Source organism: Castanea sativa, chromosome 11, assembly GCF_040712315.1.
Source record: "Castanea sativa cultivar Marrone di Chiusa Pesio chromosome 11, ASM4071231v1".
Lineage (NCBI taxonomy): Eukaryota > Viridiplantae > Streptophyta > Magnoliopsida > Fagales > Fagaceae > Castanea > Castanea sativa.
Window position 1 is genome coordinate 38214595 of NC_134023.1, and position 23428 is coordinate 38238022.

At 31.5% G+C, this 23428-nt stretch overlaps 2 protein-coding genes across 4 annotated transcripts in view; both read left to right on the top strand.

Annotated features, from left to right (window-relative positions):
• Window positions 1-1012: 1012 nt before the first annotated feature.
• On the top strand, window positions 1013-7430 carry LOC142615634 (uncharacterized). 3 transcript variants are annotated; one of them, XM_075788372.1, is made up of 5 exons: window positions 1013-1269; window positions 1443-1507; window positions 5246-5310; window positions 6787-7104; window positions 7187-7430. In XM_075788372.1, exons 4-5 carry the CDS (start codon window positions 6794-6796, stop codon window positions 7374-7376), a joined length of 501 nt encoding a protein of 166 aa, XP_075644487.1. In that variant the 5' UTR covers window positions 1013-1269; window positions 1443-1507; window positions 5246-5310; window positions 6787-6793; the 3' UTR covers window positions 7377-7430. The 3 variants fall into 3 exon arrangements, with proteins under 3 accessions (XP_075644487.1, XP_075644488.1, XP_075644489.1); XM_075788373.1 differs by lacking the exon at window positions 5246-5310; XM_075788374.1 differs by lacking the exons at window positions 1013-1269; window positions 1443-1507 and adding an exon at window positions 4951-5074.
• An 11931-nt stretch (window positions 7431-19361) lies between these two features.
• Window positions 19362-23428, top strand: part of LOC142615635 (uncharacterized) — a 39091-nt gene continuing 35024 nt past the window's right edge. The window contains exons 1-3 of the mRNA XM_075788376.1: window positions 19362-19862; window positions 19965-20114; window positions 23215-23319. Of these exons, the coding sequence (XP_075644491.1) occupies window positions 19574-19862; window positions 19965-20114; window positions 23215-23319 (544 nt within the window). The 5' untranslated portion in view covers window positions 19362-19573. The remainder of the gene's footprint in view (window positions 19863-19964; window positions 20115-23214; window positions 23320-23428) is intronic.

The window sequence follows — 23428 nt, forward strand, 5'->3', positions numbered from 1 at the left end:
GGTTGATTGTTTTAGCTTGGAGAAGAGAGACACACATGGAGAAAGAGAGAGAGAAATGTCTCATGGAGAAAAAAAAAAGGAATTATAATAATAAATAAATATTTTTTTAATGAAGTGGTAAAAAAATAAAACCTTTTATGTTTGGGTATATTATAAAGTGAATTGTTAAAATAGATAAAGATAAAGTAGTGTTTTGAAATGCTAAGGGCCCATTTGGTACATGCGTTTAAATACAAAATTCAGTTTTTAAATAATATTACACGTATTTTTACACACATTTTCACTTACACATATTTAAAAAAAAAAAAACAAATAACATTATTAGAACAACATTACTAAACAACTTCTAAATACTATATTTTTTGACATATTTAATGTAAATGCTCCAAAAAAAGATAATGTATATTTTTTTTAAAAAATAGAACATAAAAATGCCATGTGTGTCAATATTTCTCTTATTTATTTATTTATTTATTAATTTTTCGGCCGTAAAACACTAGGAAACTTCCAACCCCGCTCATTTTCCCATCAAAATCAACAGAAATGTCAACTGATAGTTGACATGTGGATGTTAGAATGGTTTCATTTCATTTTATTCTCTGAAAAAATAAACATATAAAATAAAGCTTGGCAGGAGAAAGTGACATTAATGATGGCGTTGGTGATTGAAATGAAGCTAGGGAGTTGCTTGGCCTTCTCCATGCAGTAAGTGCTAAAATCACAATTGAAGGGCAAGACGGCTCCTCAGATTACGGACATGTGCATGGAGTTGTAGAGTTGGTCTCACAGCTTTAGCTCAAGCATCTTTAAAGTTTGTCGTGGAGTTAAATTTTCCAGAATTTGTGTGAATAAAAAAGAAAAGAAAAGTGGAACAGCCATGTGTGTCAGTCATTTTTTTGATTTTATTTTTACGGCCGTACGCGTTTTAAAATTTGAACAGTTAAGAAATTTCCAACCCCGCTGTCTTTTCCCACTATTTTTTCTCATCACGCAAACCTAAGAACCTAACCCTCTTTTCTAAACCTTTCTTCGTTGGTTCCCTCGCAACTTCTCTCTCTCCCTTTATTTTTTTTCCCACTAGTTCTTTTCTCTCAAAGTCTCAGTGATTCTTTATTAATCTCTCCTTGGTTCTCTCTCAGTGACTTTTTATTAATCTCTCGTTCTCCTTTCTTTTTTGGTTTTCACACCAATTCTCTCTCAATCTTCAAGAGTTCCTCTTGTCACCAGTTCCTTTCTATTATCTATACAAGTGCGTGTTTGGATCTTGGGGTAAGTACGTTAGCAACTCGTCATTTTTTTCTTTTGATTTTTCGTTCATATTGTAAGAAATTGTTTGTTGGTCATTGAATTTGTGATTTTGTCCACACAGTTTTTTTTTTTTATAAACAGTTTTGGTTTGTTTCTCACCAACCTTTTCTTTTTTCTTTTATGTTGTTTCCAAGAGAGGAGGCCACGCCACCGCTGCCAGCAGGCCGATCGTCTTCCCCGTGTCGCTGCCTCATCACTGGTATTATTAGACATTTAATGAGAAAATCAATAAAATTTTTATTTGATTTGTAAATTAAGAGAAAATCAACTAGAATCTGTTGAAAATAAAATATTTTAACATGTGAATTTTTCAAAAGAAAATACTTAAGTTATTTAAAACTCAATGCGTGATGCAAAATTTTGTTAAATTAATATTAAAAATATTGTGTATTAATATGCTCTTTGTTAGAGAGCAGGTTTCCAAAGTTAAAAAGAATATTTTAAATTATTATTGTGGAAAGATTTGATGTTTCAACTTTTAATTCTTTTGGTATTGGACAAATTTTACATTTTTATTCTAAATTTATTAGTAAAGAGAATTTTTTTTAAAATTAAATATTTCATTACTAATATAAATAAAAAGGAAGAGTGTTGAATTTCATTCACTAGTAGCATTCGTATCAAAGCTTTCAAAAGGCTAAAATGCTATTGTTTAGCAACACAAACAATAAAATGCATCTAAATCAATGATGCTAAGGGTAAGTTTGGTTTGGCTTTTTAAAATTTGGTTTTTTGAAAAATTAGAGTTTTTAAAAAGTGCGATATGAAAAAGTTTTTTTTGAAAAAGTTGAGTGTTTGGTAAAAGTTGGTAAAAAATGTTTTTTGAAAAAGCTAAATATTTGGCTGGTACTTATAAAAGTAGTTGTTTGAGTGGTAAATTACCAAAAAGGACAATGTATATATAAAATTGTGAAAATGCTTTCTAAAAAATTATTCTAAAAAGAACTCTCAAAGTTTCTAAAAAAATTAATTTTTTTTTCACTAATATTAACTAATAATAACCTATCACTTAGGATTTATTGTGAAAATATCGTGATAGCATTTCTCAGTTTTAATTCTTCATTCTTTATTTTATTTTTCCCTTATTCCTTTACTTTTTTTTCTTCTTCCATTCTTCCTTCTTTTTTTCTCCTCCACACACGTACCTCTTTTTTTTTTTTTTTCCTACCACTTCCTCCACACTCCAGAATATTCCACACTTTACAGAGCTCTCTTTCTTCCTTTTTTTTTTTTTTTTTTTTTTTTTTCATTTTCTCTTGCCACTTCGTCTGTAAGTTTCTTCTCCTCTATCCCATCAAAACACACAAACTTAAAGGTCACACACAACCACACCATTTGATTCTCATCAAATGAAGATAGAAAGATGGGTTTGTTGATTTGTCATCTCTATCTTTCGCCTCCGTCCTTTGCATTTTTTGCCTTTGTCTTCTGCTGATTTGCTCTGCCTTCACCGTCGCTTGTCTTCCTCCCCACCGTTGCTTGATCTCCTCTCCATTGCCAACGACATTAGTAGAAATGGGTTAGATCGGTTTTTTTTTTTTTTTTGGTTTTGATTTCATTATTGGGCAAGAGAGACTATTACCACGAAGAGGCTTGTAGTTGCACGGAGAAGGCAGAGCAGAGAGATGAGAGGATGGTGTGAGTGACCTTTAGAGAGGGTAGAGCAGAGAGATGAAGGAGATTGGCGTGAGTGTTATCTTTTGATTTATCAAAGGATAAAGTTAGATTTTCAATAAAATGTGAAGGGCAATTTGGTAACTGCACACAGAGTCCAACGGTAGAATTTATCAATGCGCACGGGCTTTTCCAAAATGCTTTGAATAGCTTCATTGGCAAAACATGCATTCTCTTTACATTTTCAAAACTCAACTTTTTCTAAAAAGTTGCTTTTTAGACATCACCAAACGCACATATTATATTTATGGTTTTAAAAAGTGCTTTTTGGGTTGGGAAAGCTGATACAAACGGGCACTAAAGCTAAAACATTTAGCACACAAGCTACAGTGAGTTCTCATCTTTGACAGCTTACTGTAGCAACAATCTAAAAAAAAAAAAAAGATTTATTCCGTTCTCTCTCTTCTCCTCTTAAATAATATTTATTTTTCTTTCTTCTAAAAACTTCTTTATTTGATGGCTTCTTCTCCATTTTTTTTCCGTTTGTCTTTTTCTTATCTCTTTTTGCTCTTTCTTCTTCTCCTCTTGCTCAAGCTCTCTCAAAAAAAAAAAAAAAAGTGCGATGGTGGACAATGGTTTTGGGTCGTGGTTTGCTGTGCTATGGTGGTGGTGGTGGTGGATTTTAGGTCATGGGTTCGGTGAGTTATGGTGGTGGTAATGGTGGGTTTGCTCTCTCTCTAGGTCATGGTAGGCAATGGCGACGGGTTTTTTATGTTTTTTCTTTTCTTTTTTTTTTTTTTTTTTTTTTTTTTGTGTGGAGGTGGCTTGTGATTGTGATGGTGGTTGGTGGTGTTGGTCTATTTTCATGGGTTTTGTGGTGGGTTGTTGATGATTTTTTTTTTCTTGGGTAAGTTGTGGCCACCATGGTGGTGGTGAAAGTGGTTTTGCTATGAACTGTTTTTGGAAGTTTTATTTTATTTTATTAAGTTGTTTATATTATTTTAATGAGATGAAGGTAAAAATAGAAGGACTTGATTTAGGTTTAGTGCATTCAGTGCATTGGACTTGGTTAGATGGTGACATATGTCTAAAAATGGACACATGTCATCATTTCAACGAGTCCAGTATAACTGGACAGTAGACCGAAGCCTGACTCAAAAGACTCAAAATAGAACCTTTGATATTGAGGTTATTGTAAAATGAGTTGTTAAAATTGATAAAATGGTTTTTTGAGATATTAAATGCTAAAGGGGTGTTTAGTACACCATTTCAACTAACAATTTTTAGTTTTTAAACAACACTACATGTATTTTTACATACTTTTTTATTCACATGTATTTCCACACATGTTTTCAAATAAAACACGTTTTTAAGTGCATGTACCAAACACTCCAAAATTTTTTGAAAGTTTTGATAAGAATGCTCCAAAATTTTAAGAAAGATAATGTGTGTGTGTGTATATATATATATATATTTTAAATGGAAGGTGGAAACGCCATGTGTATCATAATTTTATTTATTTTTATTAATTTTAAGGACGTACGCGTTTTGAATGTTAGGAAATTTCAAGGGGGTGTTTGGTGGTTGTTTACAAATAACTATTTTCAGTTTTTAAACAACATTTCATGCATTTTTACATACTTTTTCACTCACACATATTTTCATAAATGTTTTTAAATAGCAATTTTCAATTTTTAAATACATGTACTAAACAGGTCCCAAATTTTCAACCGCTCTTTTTTCCCACTTTGTTTTCCGTCTTATATACCCCACCCCAGCCCACCCCAATCTCTCTTTCTACTTCCTTTTTATTTATTTTGCATTAATTTTACGGGCGTATGCGTTTTGAACGCCAGGAAATTTCAAATTTTCAACCCTCTCTTTTTTCCCACCTTTTTTTTTTTTTCATCTTACATGCCCCACCCCAATCTCTCTCTCTACTTTCTTTCTTTGTTGGTTGCCTCTCAACCTCTCTCTTTCTCCTTTTTATTTTTTCCCAACCAGTGTTTCTCTCTCAGTGACTCTTCATTAATCTCTCCTTCTCCTTTCTTTTTAGGTTTTCACACCAATTTTCTCTTAATTTTCAAGAGTTCCTCTTGTCACCTGTTCCTTTCTCGTATCTATACAAGTGCGTGTTTGGATCTTGGGATAAGTCAGTTAGTAACTCATTTTTTTTTCCTTTTGATTTTTTGTTCATACTGCAAGGCATTGTTTGTTGGTCATTGAATTTGTGATTTTGTCCACACAGTTTTTTTTTTTAAAATAAATAATTCTGGTCTGTTTCTCGCCACCCTTTTCTTTTTTCTTTAATTTTGATTACAAGAGAGGAGGCCACGCCACCGCCGTCAGCAGGCCGATCGTCTTCGCCGTGTTGCCGCCTCATCACTGGTATTTCTTCTCTCCTATCTCTCTCTCTCTCTCAGATTTGATCTACTTTTATGGTTTCTCTCTCTTTCTTTTGCACTCTCTAATCTCATCTCTTTTCTAGCTCAACTTTTATCGTCTCTGTGTGGGTTGTGACTTTTGTCTTGAGTGTCTTTGTGCCTTTCTTAGTTCTTAGTAAAGTTACTAGTTTGAGGCTTTATTTACTAGTGGAACTGGTAGTAAAGTTTTGGAGCATTTTTATTGATTGGTTGATAGTGCCAGCAAATTGCAATGGGTGTGGGTCTGTGACTCTGGTCGAAATAATTTTTTAATTAATAAAGTTGCGTGATTAGGTCATAGGTAATTTTTGTCTTTTTATTTAATAGAATAATTAATTTCAAATGACATAAAAATTCAGTGCATTATGAGAATAAATAAATTTATTGTATGGTTGAATAATTACTTGCATGAGTAATGTTAAAAATATGAGAAATGATATGTCCACAACATTTTTACAACAAATTCTAAGTGGCAGGATGTTATTGGTTGTTATTGTTGGGGCAAAAAAGTAATATTAATGTTAGGTTCAAATTTGAACCAATAACAACTAACCACCTATGATTTGTTGTAAAAATATTGTGGACGTAACACCTCTCTAAAAATATTATAAATTTTTATTAAAAAAATGTTATAAATTAATGATCACTCGTCATAAATAATAATGAATACACTAATAATTTATTATAATGATTTATTATATTATTAAAGTGACACCGTTGACATAATTTGTAAATTTTTTATAGTAAAATTGGTGATAACTTTTAGCATTTTTCTAATTGCATAATATCACACAAATAATTAATTACAGAATTGGACCATGGGGTAAGTAAGTTTAACTCCTCATTTTTGCACATTGCCCGCATTCTTGCATTATTCTTTAGAATCTTTACATAATTACAATAAATAGTCTTTTTGCTACAAATTTTTTTTTTGTGTGACCATACTACAATATTATTGGACATATGAGATAATAATCAATATAAAATTTTTATTTGGTTTGTAAATTAAGAGGAAATCAAATACAATATGTAACGTGTTGAAAATAAAATATTTTAATATGTGAATTTTTCAAAAGAAAAAATTAAAATTATTTAAAATTCAATGCTAGTGATCGATGCAGCACTACCGACCACTAATAGCCATGTATCCCAATCTCTAAACATTTTGACATCTCAATTTCAAAAATTGTCGATACTGACTTCAAAATTATTATCAAACAAAATTTTAAAAAGTTGATATTAATGCCATGATAATTTGTTAACACCATGCTAAGTTGCATTGATTTCTTTTTTTCACACTTCGGCCCCCTCAATTGAAATCCTGGTTCGTCCCTGGTTATTGTTACAGAAACACACATAGTTCTCAAGGAATTCGTAGCATATACGATATAGCCAAATCTTCATTTATTTTCTTTCAGACACAATTTGGTTATATTGACAGATCAAACATGGAAACAAAGCCTGTTCATGAATTTCTTTATGACGAAGACAATTATTTGGAATGGAGTGTTCGGGTGAAGACACATTTGATGGCTGAAGATCTTTGGGACATTGTTGAAGCAACGAACGAACCTCCCACACCAGAAAATGAAGCTGCTTTTAAGGCTTGGAGAAAGATGAATGCCATGGCTTTACGTGTGATCCAAAGTTCATTAGGGCCAGACATATTTTCTGATATTATGGAGATTACTTCGGCCAGAATTGCTTGGGAAACGTTGGCAGAAAAGTACAAACCTAATTGTCCTGACCCAAGTAGCAGGTAATTTAGATCATTCAATTCGTTAAAAGTCAAGTATCTCTCTCTCTCACGTGATTTTAAAAACCGGTTTTACTTCGGACAGCATGGCTTCAGTTCCTTTAGAAGAATACAATCTTGACTCAAATACTAAGTCAGGCACTATCCAGATTTCATCTGATATTAGGGAGATTACTTCGGACCGTATGGCTTCAGTTCCTTTAGAAGAAGACAAGCTTGACTCAAGTACTAAGCCAGGTATCTCTCTCTCAGTCTCTTTTATTTTGTGTGTGTAAAATAGGCTGAAAGATAACTAAGACGATTACAAACTTCAGAAAAAAAAAAAAAAAGGCTTGAAAGCATTTGTCAAAACTAGGGGAAAAAAATGAAATAGGCTTTGATTGCGTTAGAGCTAGCCTTAGGTCACGTTTTAGGGAGAGTCTCTCACCCAAAGAATTGGAATAGATAGTGACGTGCCCCAACGAAATTAAGGTCCAAATAGTTCCCATTGCCACCATCTTCTCTCATTGTTTTGTTCATTTGTTGGTTTTGTTTAGTACAAATCTTACAAATTACATTACACTTTGGGCGCAGTTAATGGTTAAAACTTTGGAAGTCCTCTCCATTTCATTAGAAATAATTAGATTCTCACATATTTATTGTTATAGAAACTGTTTCATTATTTAAAATTTTAAATAATGTGATATTAAATATACTTTATAATTTGTAATATTTAATGTGTGAAACATGAAATTGATCAATTTTAAATGATGTAATTTATGTGATTTACATAAATTAAATTTTTTGATGTAAAAATTCAACTAATTGAAACATTAAAACACTACAACAAAATGTATTTTTAGTGAGGAAAAAATTCGTCACTAAAAGTCCAGTTTTTCGTCACTAAGAACCTTTAGCGACGAAATTGGACTTTTAGTGACGAAACTCATTTCGTCGCTGAAACCCCGTCGCTAAAAGTCCTAGCGATGAAAATTTTCGTCACTAAAAGTCCAGTTTGTTTAAAAAAAAAAAACTTTTAGCGACGAAAATATTTCATCGCTAAATGTTTTCCTCACTAAAAACACTATTCAGTGACGAAAATATTTCGTCACTAAAAACAGTTCAGTTTATTAAATCATATTTAGTGACGAACAATTTCGTCACTAAAACTATTTTCGGGTACATATAGCGACGAAAAAATTCGTCATTAAAACTATTTTTATGAAAATCCAGGCACATATAGTAATGAAGATTTTCGTCACTAAAACCATTTCTTACAAAATTTTGCTACATTTAGCGACGAAATATTTTGTCACTAAAACAATTTTTTGTTGCAATATTTGTAACAAAAAAATTCGTCACTAAAACTTATTTTCTGTTTTATTTTTTTCATAGTTTTGATATCAACACATGTAACTTTGTCATTACATTATTAAAACCTCAAATTTGAACAACACATTTATAAAAAAAGATCTATACATTCCACGAGTAAAAAATAAAAGAAGCATCCAATTCAAACTCCTTCCATACAATAATTGTTTGCAACACATATAATAACTCAAGATGTTTTATAACAATACAAAAAATGTAGCATAATATAATTAGAACTAATGAAAGATGTCCTCATATGTCTTCAAGTAATGTCAAAAGTAAATCTCCTAAAAGCCACCAATAAGAAATCTGCACAAATATAAAAACAATACTACATTAAAATCGTAAAGTAAAAACATTAACTATGTTATAAGAAACATTTTTAACAATGCATTAAGAGTAGTCACACCAATGAATTAAAATCACAACTCCTAATGTATAAGTTGTAGAAAGCAAATATAGATTTTTAAATGTAATATAAATTACTAACCAATAAGTGTTTTAACTTGAAGATGAACCAACCCGCTTGCTCCAACACAACAGCCCACCACAACAGCCCACCACAAAACCAATCACAAACGTCACAAGTATAGTGTTTACAAGTATTGAAATAAATTAAAGTACTATTCATCATATCTAATTAACAAATTCCATTCACATTTGCAAGAAACTAAAAACACTCCCAATATGAATTTAAACCACCTTATAACACCATGTAAGCCACCTGCTTGCTCCAACACAACAATTCACCACAAAACCAATCACAAATATCACAAGTATAGAGTGTTTACAAGTATTGAAATCAATTAAAGTATTATTCATCACATCTAATCAACAAATTCCATTCACATTTGCAAGAAACTAAAAACACTCCCAATGTGAATTTAAACCACCTTATCACACCATGCAAGCCACCCGCTTGCTCCAACACAAAAACCCACCACAAATTCAATTTCCATCATCACAAGTATAGAGTTTACAAGTATTGAAATCTAATAAAGTAATATTCATCACATCTAATTTAAAATACTCATTCACATTTGCAAGAATTGAAAAAACACTCCCAATATGAATTTAAACCACCTTATAACACCATACAAGCCATTCGCTTGCTCTAACACAACAACCCACCACAAAACCAATCACAAACATCATAAGTATGGAGTGTTTACAAGTATTGAAATCAATTGAAGTATTATTCATCACATCTAATCAACAATGTCCATTCACATTTGCAAGAAACTAAAAACACTTTCAATATGAATTTAAACCACCTTAATTATAACATCATGCAAGCTACCTGCTTGCAACCCACCACAAAAGCAATCACAAACATCACAAGTATGGAGTGTTTACAAGTATTGAAATCAATTGAAGTATTATTCATCACATTTAATCAACAAGGTCCATTCACATTTGCCAGAAACAAAAAACACTCTCAATATGAATTTAAATCACCTTAATTATAACATCATGCAAGCCACCCGCTTGCTTCAACTCAACAACCCACCACAAAACCAATCACAAACATCACAAGTATAGAGTATTTACAAGTATTGAAATCAATGAAATTAATATTCATCACATCCAATCAACAATGTCCATTCACATTTGCAAGAAACTAAAAACACTTTCAATATGAATTTAAAACACTTTCACAAATTGGCAACACAGTACAAATACATGAAGCAATAAACTAAGTCTTGCAAGCAATGTAATATATACATAAACATTAATTCTAATAAAACATAGAATGTCAGTTTTAAATTATAAAGCATTAACTGAAAATACACTCTTTAGTGTTCTGAGTGTTTGGCAAATTACAATGAATAGCGCTTGATTTATATATCATGAAAAGCACCACTTAAGATCTTTTTTGTGGGTTTGCAGACACTATTTATGTTCTGAAAATAGCTTTAGAGCTCTTAAAGCTCTTTTTTTGGCCCCTAAATCTCCACCTAGATGGATGAAGGTTTAGATTCTTATCTTTTTTTGCCTCTAAAACATACAAAGTGAAAATTTTTCTGCCAAAACAAACTGACCCTCAGGGAAAAAAAAAAACAAAAAAATAGATTTGACATACTATCAATTATATAATGACCATTAACAAAATAGACCCATAACTAAAAACACAGCAGATTAACCCTTGAAGAAAAATCACAGCCTATTAGTATGAAGTATTAACAAAATTTCGACCATTACAGAAATAATCCAAAACACAAATAAAACTTAGACCAACAAATTGATAAAACAATATTGATCCTCAAACTTGAATCCTTTGACTTCAGAACCATATCTACAAAGATTAAAAAAAAAACAAGAAAGAATCCAAAGAGTTAAAAGAGCAATATAAATGAGATGGAGAAAAATGAACAAGTATCCAAAAAAGGTGAGCAGAAGATCTTACATGATTATGTGAGAATCGGCGACGGAATGGGGAAACCGGTGACGAAATGGTGAATCGGCAACGGAATGGTGAACAGCGACGGTGGGTTCGAGCTTTTGGCGACGGACTGGTGAACGACGACGGTGGGTTCGAGCTTTTGGCGACGGAATGGTGAACAGTGATGGTGGGTTCGAGCTTTTGGCGACGGAATGGTGAACAGCGACGGTGGGTTCGAGCTTTTCGCGACGGTGGGTTTGTGTATCGGCGACGATGGGGTTTGTGTATCGGCGACGGAATGAGAATCGGGCTTATTGGCGACGGTGGGTTCGTGCATTGGCGACGGTGGGTTCGCGTATCAGCGATGGTGGGTTCGTGCATCGGCGATGGTGGGTTTGTGTATCGGTGACGGAATGTGTATCGGGCTTATCGACGACGGAATGAGAATCGGCGTCGGTTGGGTTTCTTCTCACCGGCGTCGGAATGAGTTTGGGTTTGGGTTCAGAACCGTCGCAAATGGTTATTGGCGACGGTTTGGGTCCTTATCGGCGACGATTATCGGCGATGGACTGGGTTTTTATCGGCGATTGGGTTTGGGTTTGGGTTCGGAACCGTGGCGAATGGTAATCAGCGACGGTTTGGGTTCCTATCGGCGACGGTTATCGGCGACGGACTGGCTTCTTATCAGCGACGGTTATCGGAACGAAGGTGAAGGTGAAGGCTGGATTTTGGGATTGGGGTGGGCTGGGTTCTTTTGGCTGGGAACAAAGGTGAAGGCTTTTATGTTTATGTTTAGAAAATAGGAAGAAAATATAACAGGTCATGGCTATTTATAGTGGTCTTTAGTGACGAATTGGTCCGTCGCTATTGCTTCCTTTTCGTCGTAAAAGGTAGTAGGCTTTTATGTTTTTAGCGACGAAGGTCAATGTCGTCGCTAAAAAACCCAGATTTAGTGAAGATTTTTAGAGACGAAAATCATATTTCGTCGCTATAGCATACTTTTAGTGACGAATTGTGATTTCGTCACTAAAAACATGGAAGTCCAAAACTATTATTATTTTTAGTGACGACTATTTTCCGTCACTAATTCTTCCTTTTAGTGACGAAATGATTTTCGTCACTAATACCATCCACAACAATACCTATAGTGACGAAATATTTCGTCACTAAAAATTTCAACTTTTAGCGACGAAATATTTCGTCACTATAGATTAATTTTGCTCGTGCCAAAGTTTACTCCGTGTGCCCATTTTTCATATCACAATAGCGACGAAATTTATTTTTCGTCACTAAATGTTATAATTTTTTTCATTATTAGTGACGAAATTCATATTTCGTCACTAAAGCTGTATTTTTAGCGACGAAAAATATTTCCTCACTAATTTTCGTCACTAAAAATACATTTTGTTGTAGTGAAATAACCTTATTAATTTTTCATATATATTAAAAGAAAAACCCTATTTGGTTTTCAAGTTTAAATTTAACTTATTGCAAACCGTACAGTGGATGAGCTTATATATGGAAAATTTGAAGACAAATTAGTTGTGTGAGCTTATGCAATTTAGGAGGTGTAGCTTCAGTGCTCTACGTAGAGAGGCAAAAAATGTATCACATTATCTAGCTAGACAACATGCATTGAATAGAAAACCAGTGGGTGGCTAAGTTTAACTGCCCACCTTTACTCCTAGCTGACTTGTGCTATAATTTAATAAACACGAGATTATCTTGAAAGAAAGAATGAAAGCATTTATTTTTTAAGTATAGGGGCATTTTTTCTCCCCTAAAATTTCTTAAAATTTCTAGAAAGTGTATTAAATATTGGGAGATTTAATAGTCAATATTATAGTGAGAGTTTTATCTCCCGTTTAATAGACAAACCCAACAATGCTCTTTCTATTATCCATAATTCCATATCTTTAGCCCTTTCCTTATCGCTATATCTCAAAAGTTTAAATTTTTTAAAAATTGAATAAGGCAGTCTAACATTACGTGTAAAAAGTTCTATTAGCAATCTTCAAATATGTCCTAATAAGCGCATTCAGTTTCATGTTGTGACTTTCGAGGCCAATGCTAAAGAAAGTGTCCTTCATTGTACGTGTTAGATAACTCAAGCTTTTAACCAAACTATTTAACAATTTTGGGTTTACTTTATCTTCATTGTCAGAGCATTTCTAGCAGTTTTTTTATATTTTTGAACAGTTTGGACAGTGAACAGTGATATTTACCTTTTAGTTACTTACTTTTTCAAATACATTTTCAAACAGATTCTCTATCATTTCTCTATCTCATTTAAATATTATTTCTTCATTCATTATTTATTTATTTTTTAACACATTTCCATAGCCCCATCCCCACTTCTTTCTTTGCTAATTTTTTATTTAGTTTTATTCTTTTGTTAATGTACAGTAGCCGATCAGATTTGATAAGCTACTGTTTATGAGCAAAAAAAAATCATGATTTAGAAAATCCATTGGACACCATTTTTTAGGTCTCATCCTCTATTATAGAGATTATTTTGCTTTTACTTAAGCTATTGGAGATGCTCTTATGATAGGCTATAAGCCTAATTGCATAGACATGGCAAATGGGACAGAATTTTCTTACTCGACTCGACTCGAAAAATACCTGACCCAAACCTGATTTTTTTTACCCGAAGCAAAACGGGTTGACCCGTGACCCGAACGTGTTTTTTGCGGGTCAACCCAACCCGAACCATTTTTTAAAACTTTTTTTTTGTTAAAAAATAAATAAATGCAATATTGGTTTAATTGTTTGTTGTGAGCTTTAAGGAAACAACTGAGACATTTACATAATTATATGAAAATTAATTGAAAGATGAATGATTGAGCATTCTGTAATAAGTAAAGATTTTTAGATATCAAATGGCAAAGTACATGCCAAGATAATCTGGTTACAGTACAATTAAAAACATAGATTTAAAATTGTAGGCATGTATGAAAAATATTCACAAGTGTGAAAATAGTGAAGTCAAAGATCAAATTAACATAAATTATAAATGCTTAGACTTATTTTTTTAACAATTTATGTCCAAAATAAATGGCTTTTCAAAATAAATTATGATATTTCTTAGAGTGTGTGTTGCTTAACAATAATATGATATTCATAAAAGAGACCATGTATAAATAAATAAATGATCAAACTTTAATATATATTTTAAATTGAAATAGAGTGCCAGCCACAATTGACAATAGATTATAAAATTAATTTTCAAGATTGTAAATTTCTTATATGTTTTTATTCTTTGTCAAATGAATTATCCAATAAGTCATTTGTAATTTTTTTTTTTAATATTTTGGAATGTTGATATTGTATAGAAATAAAACTTGTGTATTTTTTTTACTTATCTTTGTGTTATTTTGTTTTAGATAGCAATGTTAGGATTTGTATAATTTTAAAATTATTGAATAAGTATTAATAAGTGTAATTCATTTTTGATATAAGTGGTGAATTCAAAGTAATGCATTTTACATCAAGTAATTTGTTGCATGACTTTTTAAATGGCAAATACATGTTATTTTCTTTTGAAAAAAAATTCATGTGAAAAATACGGGTCCGCCTGGCCTGCAACCCGATTGACCCGAACTTGTTTTTAACCCGCTTAAAATGACCTGTTTGACCCGACCCGAACCCGACATGACCGTTTTTCCATGTCTGCAATTGCATACACAAATCATTGCTTTTTATTTTTTATTTTTTATTATTGAATTATTTGAACATATTTGGTTCGTTGCTTGTCAAATTAAACCCTTTACATTAAAAAAAAAAAAAAAATCAAGATATCTCAACTCATGTGACTTACAAAGTATGTTACATGGAAATTTATTATTCAGGAGTTTGGAGTGTTTGCTTAAAACACAACTGAAAGTGCACTTTTATTTGTATTTAAAAAATGTCCTCCATCTACTCAAACTTTCTCACACACTTTCCGGCAAGGCACCTCTTTCTCACACACTTTCCGACAAGGCAATGCCTTAGCCTAGAGAGTGAGAAAGTCATCTCCTTTTTTGGTATTAATGGAGTCCGTTTCTAAAAAACTAAAAAAAAAAAAAAAACTTCTGCCATTTACTCAAACTAGCATTGACAAAGATGATTTGTTGACTTAAAAAGAGAGAGTCATGAAGGTGTGTAAAACAGCTCTAATTTCCACTACTGAGGTTGTTCTTCAACCTTCCTACCCTATATCAAAGTTCTTAGCCTAAGCTGTCCTCTATAACTTCTTGAAATTTTGAGGATATTTCTATTATTTGTTAAAGCTTTCGTACTATTTTTGTTGTTAGTGTTCCTTTAGAATGTTTCTCTTGTTTCTCATTTAAATATATGTGAACTCTTAATTCCTTTTGAGAGTATAGCCCATGGCAACAACAAAGTAGAAAAATACTTTGTTAGGTTTTAAAAGTTTAGAACAATTGGAAAACAGTGAACACGAACTTGTCTAGATAAAGATTACTATGTCTATAGGGTATATTAGATAATACTCAAAGTGTTACAAATTAGAACACAAGAAAAGGAATCTGTAAGTTTAAGGAATTCCAAACATGCCAAGTTCGACCGATTGAAACACGAATCTGCAGAATTTAATTAAGGCCCAACCGCTCATTAAGCTCATCAAGTGACTAAGGTTTCAAATATATTTCACTAAGTATTTAAAAGAAACCCTAAGGCACGTTTTGTTATGACTCTGGAGGTGCTTTTTTGAGATCTAAAAGATACTGTGCTTTATTCGTTCAAAGTTACTATCATAATTCCTTCTACACATCATTAGAATCGGTAGATCTGAAGTTGCTGGAAATAAGATCAACTACTGTTGATGATCTAAACTTTTGAGTAGGATCTCAAAGTCACAAACTGGAGTGTTTGTGTTCATCAAATTCAAAATAGAACAGTCTGGCTTTGGAGATGCGTGTGGTTGTGAGTAAGTACTACAAGATGTAGCATTAGATTTATGGTTAAATCTATTGTAAACACTTCCATTCTATTAGTGAATGGTTGCCTTGTAGATTGTTTAGGTTAAATCTCCCTTAGGTTTTTTTACCTTTAAACTGGACAGTTTCATTGGTTGTCATCATATCATTTGTCTTATTCACTTTTCTGTTTTATGTGAAATGATTGTTATTGTTTAACTTAGATCTGCATAATAAACCTAAGTAACAATTTGGTTAATTAATTAAGTTAAACAATCTAAGTTTACAGGGGTCTAAATATATATAACACCCTTCTTTTGCTAGATAAGCATTCAAAAAGTATATTTATCATATATTTGATATCTGTATATTTATTTTATGCTATTCTAGTAATTATTAGTGGTATAATTTCCAAACAAGAAACTAAGGCAAATATCTCATCCCAATTACTACCCAATGGTGGGCGTACCATTCTCTACCTCCTTTTTTTTTTTTTTTTTTTTTTTTTTTTTTTTTTTTTTTTTTTTTTTTTTTTTCACTCTTCTTCATCTTATACACCACTGTACATCAATGACCTTTCTTCCATACAGCAAAGCTGTTACTTCCATTTATCATTCTTTTCTATTGCCTTGATCTCTTTGTTGATAACATTTCTTTTATATTCTATAGGTCCTCAAACAGGAAAAACACACATTTGATTATTGATATTCTCTAGTTGAATCATTGAGATCTTGTATACTTCCCATTTCCCGTAGTATTTCACTATAACTTCTTTCTAGTAATGATAATGAAAATATTTTTATGAATAAGAGATGTTGGAGATGGACGTGGATAGGATAGTTCTTCCAAACTTAACATGTTCTTCTCTAGGTAAAGAAAAAAAACTAGATATTTCCATTCTTCTTAGGTGTTCCTATTTCATGTTGATTAATTGGACCAATTACATGCAATGTCCAATTAAGGCACAACTACATTGCTAGTCTAAAGTTAAGTGTAGTAGAAAATAAATTTGACATAGGCAATATGGTTACAATAGGAAAACCTTCGCAAGAATAACTTCAATGAGTGATGTTTAGGTCACCACTCCTTGAATAATCCACTAACAAATATTGAGTTTACGAGTACAAGAAATATAACCTAATCCTAAAGTACCTACCTACCTATAGTAGAACCTACTGACCTATCCAAGCCCATATCTAACCTAGTTGGACTATTCTTTTTAGCTAACTTCTTCAATGTACACGAATCTACCAATGTGTGGTTGAATCTTACGACAATCCTTGATTGATGCAGTTGATTTGTGCAAAGTTCTTTAGTGTAACATGCTCCAATAAAAATGGTAGTAGCTCAGTACAAAACCTTAGGCACACAAAGTCATAACAACTTCTTAGTATGCCTGTCTCTTCTAAGTACAGTAGAGATGCAAAATTCAGCATTCTCAAGCAATTTCTTGAACAGTTTTCTTCATTCTTCAACATGGATATACAATACACTTTTGGACATTGAAAACTTAGACTCAAAATACATATGAAGTGCAAGTTGGAATGGATTTTTCAACACATACAAATAATGACCCTAACACCATGTTATGCTCCTAAACACATAAGTCGAAACTGTATCTTTTGTCCGTTCTAATCTTGGATCATACCTCTCAATCATTTTAAGAATTTATCAAATCATTCTTTCAGCTACGCCATTTTGATTTGCCGATCTAAGGACTTTTAAAGATGACCAATACTATTTGTTTCATAAAATTCTTTAAATGCATTTTATCTGAATTTGCCCTTCTATCAAATCACAAGGTCTTAATTTCATCACTACTATACCTATCTACAACAGTTTAAACTTTTTAAATAATTTTAAAATCCTCATAATTCTATTTTAGAAAAAATAAATCATCAATGAAGAGAAGAAAATAGTTATTTGTACCAAACAATGATGGTTTCGGTCCACACACATTGCTATGAATAAGCTACAGTGGCTTAGTTTCTCTCTAAAAGCTATTTCTTGATTGCTTAACAATGATACATCTCTCACCATCTTATTTTTCACCATAAATTGTAAGTCCAGAAAAATTTAAATGTCATCGGCACCTTGATTATCACATTGTTTCCGTGGTCCCTAACCAACAACAATCCTTCAAGAGAATATCAGTCTTTTTTCAAAAGTTGGTTGTTAAGACCTTCCTTAAGGTCTTGGTGGTTTGCTGTTTAGGTAATGGAAATTGTAGTGGTTCTTTAGAGGGAACCGAACCCCCAGAGATTAAGAGGGAGAATGAGAGAATTTAGAGACTTGGAAGAGAATTCACTGAAGTTATTTATTGCTTGACTTCCTAGATTACAAGAACTAGCCTCTTATACTCAAGGTTTGGTTAGAAACAACTTCTAGAGTACTAACTATCGTAACTAACTTTATCTTTCTCCTAACAGCTATCTAACTACTATTATAGCTCATACTAGCACATGTCCTAATTCAAATACGCATGTGACCTAACTGAAATAAGCATGTGCGGATTACGATTAACCATATGCCACTAATTGCACATTAACTACATGCCGTTATTGAGTTGATACTGCTGTTGTATTACTTGCTGCTGCGCTGAGCTTGCTACAACAATTACTCTATGCAAATTGTCCAATCAGTTCATTCTTGACATTTGGCCTAGTCTTAAATAATAGTTTTCAAACTGAGCATATAAATATATAATAGACATCATAAATAAATTGGCGATCTATATTTTCTAAGCAAATATGAACCTTTACTTTTTGTTTCAAAGGAACTTCATTTTGAGTTATTGAAACTTTGAAAGTAACATTTTCAGTTATTGGTTCATCAAAATCTAAAAAAAGCATTTTACTCCCACATATTTGGTTACAAGTGCCAATGTCAAAAATGACATGTATCATTCTATTCTTTCTCTACTCCTTTGTATACTAACATCAAAGTTGACTCTACTTCTTCTTTTTTTATGTCTATATATATACATTTATTCTACCTTTCACATTTATGTAGATTTGATTCTTAAACACTAACTCATCTTCATAATCATTATGTTAATAAGAATCATATTTAATCTTTAATAGATTTTTCCCCTCAAGTTTCACCAAACTGAAAACTGAAAACACTGTACCAAAATAATTTTTAAATGTGTGAATAGTACCGTGGGACCCATTTTTAATAAAAAAAATTCTGTAAAGTGAAATTTGTGGGTCCCATGAACAGTACAAGGGATCCACAGATGTGCTGAAAAGTCAGCAAATGCGGTTACTGTTCATGTACAGTAGCATGAACAGTAGCCGCTGTCCCCTTGACCCGTGCATCAGCAGAAAAAAAAAAAAAAAAAAAAAAAAAAAAAACCCCAGAATCGTGGACGCTGGACGCTGGCCACTGTATCCAAACTCAGCCTTGCTTTGACATGGTATGGCTCTTGTCTGTACTAAATCCAATGTCTAGGTATTTAATTTATATTGAAATTCAGAGTCAACAAAAAGTGTCAACTGATAGTTGACATGTAGATGTCAGAATGGTTTCGTTTCATTTCATTCTGTGAAAAAAAAAAATTCTCTGAAAAAATAAATAAATAATCAAATAAAGTTTGGCAGGAGAAAGTGACAAAGAGGGAAACATTGATGATGGCATTGAGATTTATATAGACTTATACAAATCTTTGCAAATTGGTGATTGGAATGCTGCCAAGGAATTCCTTAATCGCCATCCTAATGCAATAAGTGCAAAAATCACAGCTAGGGAGAAGACCGCACTTCATGTTGCTACAGAAGCTGGACAAGTGCATATAGTGGAGGAGTTGGTATTGCAAATGTCTGAAGAAGATTTGGGAATAAAAGATATTATGGGTTACACAGCTCTAGCTCGGGCAGCTTATAATGGAAACCACCGTATAGCAGAATGCATGCTTGGAAAAAATGAGAACTTGGTCAGTATTCCAAATAACAATGAAAAGATTCCAGTTGCTCTGGCTCTTTTCAACGGGCATTTAAAATTGGCTCGTGATCTCTATTTGCTCACTCCGCTAGAAATTCTAAAGCCAGAAAATGGCACCATGGGGGCTACAGTTGTTTGCGAGGCAATATATAGCGAAGCTTTGGGTAAGAATTAACTCTTCGTCTTAACTATCCATTGAGTATTATATCCTACCGGAAATTTTTGCAATATAATTCTGTATGATTGATTAATTTCTCTGTCCATAGATATTGCTTTGGATTTAGTACAGCTTTGTCCACGTTTGGTTGTTAGTCCCAACATATATGGTGACTCCCCTTTACGTGCACTGGCTTCGATGCCTGACTATTTCCTAAGTGGAAATCGGCTTGTATTTTGGAAACGATGGATCTATTCCGGTTAGTACCATCCCTTTTACTTTTTTCACTCTTGTTTTTCGTTGACTTGTTTTAGTATTATGCAAATAATGGATGAATTTAATTATATAAATGTGAATTATGTGACAATATCCCTTAAAAAATATCTATGAAAAAGGGGGCCCTTGAGGCCCAAACCCATATCCTTCGTTTGTAGATCCATTATAGCTCAAAAGAGAATATAAGAGATGGTGCAAGGCTCTAAGCATTACAAGAGGCCCATTTGGCAAATGGATTTAATTTTTCATGCAATAACAGTTTCATATCTAAATTTACAAATTCTGTCATCTTTTTTTTTTTCTTTTCATATTGTGATAGTTATAATAAGAAATGTGAGATTTAAATTTTAGATGCCTCTATTAGAAACATAAAGAGATGCTGCCAAGTGCTTTGTAGCTTAACTAATTTGCACCTATGTGCCTAGATATTCAAACCTCCTTTCTCTCATTGTAACTATCAAATTTTTAATTTAAAAAAAAAGGAAAATATAAATGGATGTCAATTGAATTACAAAAATCTTGACTGTTAAACAAAACATATTTATAGGTTGTAACACCCGACATTATTAATATATACTACATGTAGTGGTACTATACTACCATTTTGATGTAATGAAAATAATTTTTCTCAATTAAAATATGAATATATTCTAGAATATCCATGTGATTCATAAGCCTAAATACAAAATAATAATTCTAAAATATTAAGTTAAGATTAACACTCTTAAACATTATTTGAAATTAAAAAGTGTAAGATTTTATGTTGATAACTTGATCTCTTTGATGGCATTGGAAATGAAAAAATAAGTATATCAAAATATGAATTTTGACATGCTTATGGAAAAAAAATGCAAGAATTAGAAAAATTAAGAGTATTTTTGTAAGAAATCATTTCTATAAGAGACTATTTCTATAGTCAGTAATTGCGTGGATCTATTTTTGAAATAGATAATCCTAATTTAATATTTTTGGAATGACCATTTGAACTAAAAGACTCTTGGCATATGATCAGCTATATTTTAAATTTGTTAGAATTTTTAGAAAATCATTGCAGTTAAAGGAATACAAGTGAAATGACATCATTTTCATTATTATAGCATACGTATGCTTATGCAAAGTATTGGTTAACTTATATGAAAGCTATAGAGAATATTTAAATAAAATATTTGAAATTAAAAAATTAAATAGATAATAGAATTATAAGGTTTAAAATATAATTTTTCCAAATTATTTAAATAATATATTGTGTAAGTTTAGCTTTTATCAAAACCAAGAATTATTGTAGGTTATAATTTATAATAAATGGTGACACTTCTTTAAAATTCTTGATAGATTTTGATAATTAAATTTTAATTGGAGTAGTTTTTTTTTTTTTTAATTTCTTCAAATTTAAGTGGAATTTAATTTATAAAAATATATCTTAATAATTTTAATTTTATAGTGCAGTATATTGAGAAAGCACGTCCTACAAAGGATAATTCTTAAGTCAAGTTGCATAGCACAAGCACAATGCCCAATTTTTATTATTAATACAAAAAAAATATTAAAAATAATCAAAATAAATTAAAATAAATAATGATTTCTTAGATATATAGAATTTTTTTTATAATAGAATTTTAATAAGAAAAGCATTTCTAAACCTCTTAAAGCTTTTGATTATAGAGTTTCTATAATTTTAATGTGCTTATAGTGTCTCCACAAAGTGAAAGTATATAATAATAATAATAATAATAATAATAATAATAATAACAACAACGACTTAGAAAGTTATATTAATATGTCAGTTTGATTTGCTTATTCCTAGTAACTTATTTTCATAGTATTTATAAAAATAATAATAATTTTTGGAAACTTTTATATTAAATGTGTTGTAAAAGGCTAAGGCTGCTTTTAGCACCAGCTTTTTATTGGCCTTTGCTGAAACTTATTTATTGTTTGCAGGCCCATGCAAGTCTAAAAAAAACCCAAGCTTATTTTGGTTCAAGTTTAGGATTCCATGTTATATGTATTTTACTGCAAAGTTTTAGTCAAAAAGTTGACTAGAATCAACTATCAATGGGTATTTTTTATAATTTTTGTTAAAAATACCAAGTCTTCTTTTGCTTATTGTGGGTCTTGTGTTCCACATTACTCTTTTGCTATAATACTTTCAGCAAAAAATCAATTAGCTTTTTTTTTTAAATAAATTTTTTAGCTTTTAGTTACAGTACTTTCATAAAAATCTTTCAACAACAACTTTTGTTTTTTAGGCTTTAGCTTTTAGGTACAAAACTTTCAGGAAAGATCTTTTAACAAAAAGCTAGATAAGTTGTCATTATAAAACAGTCACTAAAAAATTCTTTATTTCAAAAAAAAAAAAGTAGATAAAATTTAGATTATTTGTAAAAAATTTGAGACAAAAAATAGTTTGTCTATATTTGCCCATGTACATAAATGGGCAACGTCATTGGACTGTATTAATTTTAATTGATTTTAAAAGATTTTTGTCTTATCTATAAATTTATTGAATTAGTTTTGTACCAAAAACAATTCCAATAGTATATGTTAAAATGGGTAACGTTTGGGCCAAAAGTCTTATAGTTTTGACTTGTACCTTCTTATATTTCCAAAAAAGACAATTAGGATTTAAACTTCCCTCCAAACTATTAAATAATAAAAATTAAACATAAAATGGGTAACACCCCGCAAATGTTAATGAGACATTCCTACCAGTACCACAACTACAACGTAAGTCCCTTACTTAAAGATTTTATTATTTTTTATGGTATTACTTTTATTTCTAAATTTCCAATATTTAAAGTGTGTCAATCAATTGTTTGAAGAAATCATTTCCCATTAATCCAATCCGTAGTTTTCTTGATTCTATACGTGTTGCCTTTTGAACATTGCTAGTAATCTAAGATAAGGGTTAAATTTGTTGTACACAAACTCAAGTCATGATTCTAGTTAATTTTGGGGGTGTATAAAACTGTGTAAAATAGTTTGTATGTAATAAAAATTACTCCTAGATAAAGCCAAATTGCAATAGTTAGTGAAGCTTGAATTATATAATTGTGCATGTGTGTATTTTTTTTTTTTTCCAGGTATTCATATTCAATCGGGTGGTCCCATCAATGATATTCGTTTGAACATTCAAAAACTTATGGGAAACAGAAGCCGAAGCAATGGTAAAGAAATTATTGGATCAGGTATGTCACTATACAAAGTTCCTTTTCTCAAGATTTGGGTTGTAAAAGCATTCATAGTAGTGATGCTAAAATAACTAAAAAAACCTTTTTAGCACCCAATACACAAAAT